At 41.1% G+C, this 3,961-nt stretch overlaps 1 protein-coding gene across 1 annotated transcript; it reads right to left on the reverse strand.

Annotated features, from left to right (window-relative positions):
• Nucleotides 1–494: 494 nt before the first annotated feature.
• RNASE12 (ribonuclease A family member 12 (inactive)) lies at nt 495–3,745 on the reverse strand. The gene is made up of 2 exons (XM_032261121.1): nt 3,092–3,745; nt 495–557 (listed from the first exon to the last, which is right to left on the reverse strand). The coding sequence occupies exon 1, from the start codon at nt 3,652–3,654 to the stop codon at nt 3,211–3,213; it is 444 nt and encodes a 147-aa protein (XP_032117012.1). The 5' UTR covers nt 3,655–3,745; the 3' UTR covers nt 495–557; nt 3,092–3,210.
• Between the last annotated feature and the right edge of the window lie 216 nt (nt 3,746–3,961).

Consider the following 3,961-nt stretch of genomic DNA (forward strand, 5'->3'; position numbering starts at 1 on the left):
AGCCCAAAAGTTTAAGACTGCAGTAAGTTATGATCACATCACTGTACTTCATCCTGGGCAACAGAATGAGACTCTGATTTGGTATATCTGTAATATATATATATATTACATATTTAGATACAGATAGATAGATATAGATACACACACATACCCAAACTACAAATGTCCAAAATGTCACAATTCATTTGAATTTAGTGTTGATCCCTATTGAATGAAATTACTCTGAGGATAGATCCTATTGTTCCATCTCAGTTCTACTTTTATCTGCAAGATTTTATTTTTAATTAGAAAAGAGGAGGTTGGGGAAGGAAGGGAAGGAAAAGCACTGAAAAGGAAAGAAAAGACAGCAAAACTTAGGAAGAGGGATAGGAAAAGGAACCAGAATTCAGAAAATAGATGTAGAAACCTAAAGGATACATTTCACCCACTTCCAGGTTTTGCCCAGAAAATGATGTTACCAAGACCTAACAAATCATATGCTAGGGACCACCTACCTGTTCCTGTTCAGTTTCTATTCAGATGCTGAGGGCTCAGTTTACCTGGTAACACCCAAAATTCTATGAAGACAACAATGACCACAGAATTACCACAGAGAACTAGAAAATGAAATTCAGCTGAAAAATAGCCACCTAAGATGGAAGAAGCCATGAGATGGGTAAGCTTTGCCTACTCACAAGGTTGCAAAGTGCCCTTCACTTATGATTATACCCCACCCCCCTCCTAAATCTGATCAATCAGATAGAGCTTGATGGTTACAAAAGACAAAGCTAAAAAACTAGTATAGGCCAGGCGTGGTGACTCATGCCTGTAGTCCCAGCACTTTGGGAGGCTGAGGCAGGCTGATCACGAGGTCAAGAGATCGCGACCATCTTGGCCAACGTGTGAAACCCCGTCTCTAGTAAAAAACACAAAAATTAGCTGGGCGTGGTGGCCCGCGCCTATAGTCCCAGCTACTCAGGAAGCTGAGGCAGGAGAATTGCTTGAACCCAGGAGGCAGAGATTGCAATGAGTGGAGATTGCGCCACTGCACTCCAGCCTGGTGCCTGGCGACAGAGCAAGACTCTGTCTCAAAAAAAAAAAAACAAAAACCTAGTATAAGTGCACCTTCTTCTTTGATATGACCTTGAACTTCGTCCAAATAAGCAACGAACAGCTGAAGTCTCTCAACTGAAAAGATCAGGACAGAGAGTGCTCTCTAAAGCTTGTGACCCACTCATGCCTGCTCCAGGTCACTGGATGAGTCTCTGGCTCTCACTTCCAGGATTGAAATGCCATAGCTCAGAATTAGTGATGACATAATCTGGCCTCTACTTTCCAAGTACCCCTTATTTGTTACTATTTCACAATACAAATTCTCCCCTCCAACATTGGCTATAATATAGCCATTTTCTTTACTACCTAAGAAATAGAATTACAGACTAATAGACTTGGAAAGAACTTGAAAGATTACCTAATTCAAGATCCTCACTTTACCAATGAGAAAACTAATGAACAGAGAAAAAGAAGACTTCATGAAATCACCAGAATTAGGAGCCTCTCTTTCTTTTCCTTCTCCTTCTAGCTGTAAGGATACTACACCCATAGCTGAATGTGGGGAAACTAAGCAATAAGTTCAATTCTAAGAACTAAAAAGAGAAAGGAGTTAGTAGTCTGGCTCAAAGTCCTCTCTGTTCCTTCTAGAGATGCAAAGAGGAGATCATTGAGCTCTGAGAGTCTCAATCCCCTGGGAAATCCTTATCCATGCTGCTTTAAAGTCTTGAAGGGAAACAGTTTCAGACCAATCAGGCTCCTTGCTTTATTTCAAGACACAAAAATAGCTGCTGAACAGGAACAAATGCAGCTTGAGTTGTATATGCCATCTTTTAAAAAGACCCTAAGAGGTGTTCCCAGTTGCTTCTCCAGCTAGGAGCAGGGCTAGGATTAGGCTGAGGTTAATGAGACACTCATTCCAAGGCCAAAATTTAAGAGAGTACCACAAAACTCAATAATCAAGATAAATAATATTTTAATGCAACATTTTTAGAAAATAAATTTTGATTGATTTATTTATTTTGAGACACACTCTTGCTCTGTTGTCCAGGCTGGAGTGCAGTGGCATAATCTTGGCTCACTACAACCTCCACCTCCTGGGTTCAAGCAATCCTCCTGCATCGGCCTCCCAAATAGCTTGGATTACAGGCATGCACCACCACACCTGACTAATTTTTGCATTTTTGGTAGAGACAAGGTTTCACCATGTTGGCCAAGCTGGTCTTGAACTCCTGATCTCAAGTGAACCACCCACCAATCTCCCAAAGTGCTGGGATGACAGGTGTGAGCCACCACATCTGGCCAGAAAATAAATATAACACAAAAAAATACCTGATGAACAAATGCTAAAATTTTAAATACCAGGATCTGACCCTGCACTAGTAAAACTCATGTAAATCATCTTACCCTAATCCTAGCCTTGTCAGATTGGATCTTCAAAATTTTGTGATAGATATTTTGAGCATCCAAGATTTTTGCATTAATTTTGATTATTTAAAAATACTGAAATCAAGTCCAGGTGTGGTAGCTCATGCATGTAATCCCAGCATTTTGGGAGGCTGAGGCAGGTGGATCACCCGACATTAAAAGTTCGACACTAACCTGACCAACATGAAGAAATCCCATCTCTACTAAAAATACAAAATTAGTCAAGCATGGTGGTGCATGCCTGTAATCACAGCTACTTGGGAGGCTGAGGCAGAGAATCACTTGAACCCAGGAGACAGAGGTTGCAGTGAGCTGAGATTATGCCATTGCACTCCAGCCTGAGCAATAAGAGTGAAACTCCATCTCAAAAAAAAAAAAAAAAAAGAAATCAATTATATTTATCTAGGTTACTAGGTTTTTGGTTTTTTGGTACCCTCTTAAATTTTACACCTCAAGTGAGTATCTCACTTACTTTGTCTTAATCCCAGTTCTGTCTCTCATGAAATGACCAGAGACAAGAGACAAACAAATTAAAACACATGTAGAATTTATGGTTTAATTCAGTAAAGATTCTTTTATTGAAGCAGAATAAAACAACCCCAACTCAGCAGTACAGGAAGGATAAATTCCTTACCAGTGACTTCCCCTTCCACTCAAGGCATTGCCCCATGTCCATGTTCAGGTCTGCCTCAGGGACAGCCAGCTCCAATGCCATTGAGAAAAGAGAGCTCAATCTCCGGCACTGATCTTGAGTTATTTAACATAGCCCTGGAAACTCTCTGGCCCCAACTCATCACAAGTGATAAGAACAAACCCCTCTGTGGGGAAATAGCGGTAACTACAGGCAGGGTATCTTGTTCCTTCAATGAGCTGACAGACTGTCATTTTGAATTTTGTCTCACTCTGAAAGCAGAAAGTGGCCGAAAGGTTTTGACAAGCTACCTTCTTGGGAGAAGTGCAAAGACCATTGATTTTTCGAGGCCTCTCATGGATGAAGACATGCTCCTTTTTACAAGTGTGGTCGGGCTCCCTGATGATTCTTTGTATGATCATGTGGTTGCAGTACCTTGCCGGAACGGGAACACCTTCCTGAGGGTAGTCCACATGCAAGTGTTCTAAGGTTGATATCATTACTTCATTATTCACCTGATTTTCCCAGAACAGAAGCACCAAGAAAATGATCACCATTATTACCATCACGGGTGAGAGTGCCTTCACATCTTTGGCTTTAACTGCTGTTGAGTAAGACAAGACAGAAAGTAGCAAAGGACAGTCAGATTCCTCCTGCTCCAACTTCTGGCTGCTCCCCCATTTTTGGAATATTTTATTTCCTTCTCTCTGCTAAATAAAATCACGCTGACCTTGCAAGATCCAGCTAGAGGCATAGTTCCCCAAGAAAGCCCTTTCTGACCATTTCAGCTCTCAGACTTTGAAACTGAGCTGTTCTCTAAATTATTCCTGTTGTGTTTGTTTTGTTTCTACAAGTTCTTTGACAGCAGATACC

This window comes from Sapajus apella, unplaced genomic scaffold, assembly GCF_009761245.1.
Source record: "Sapajus apella isolate SASKATOON/1434 unplaced genomic scaffold, GSC_monkey_1.0 scaffold122, whole genome shotgun sequence".
Taxonomy (NCBI): Eukaryota; Metazoa; Chordata; class Mammalia; order Primates; family Cebidae; genus Sapajus; species Sapajus apella.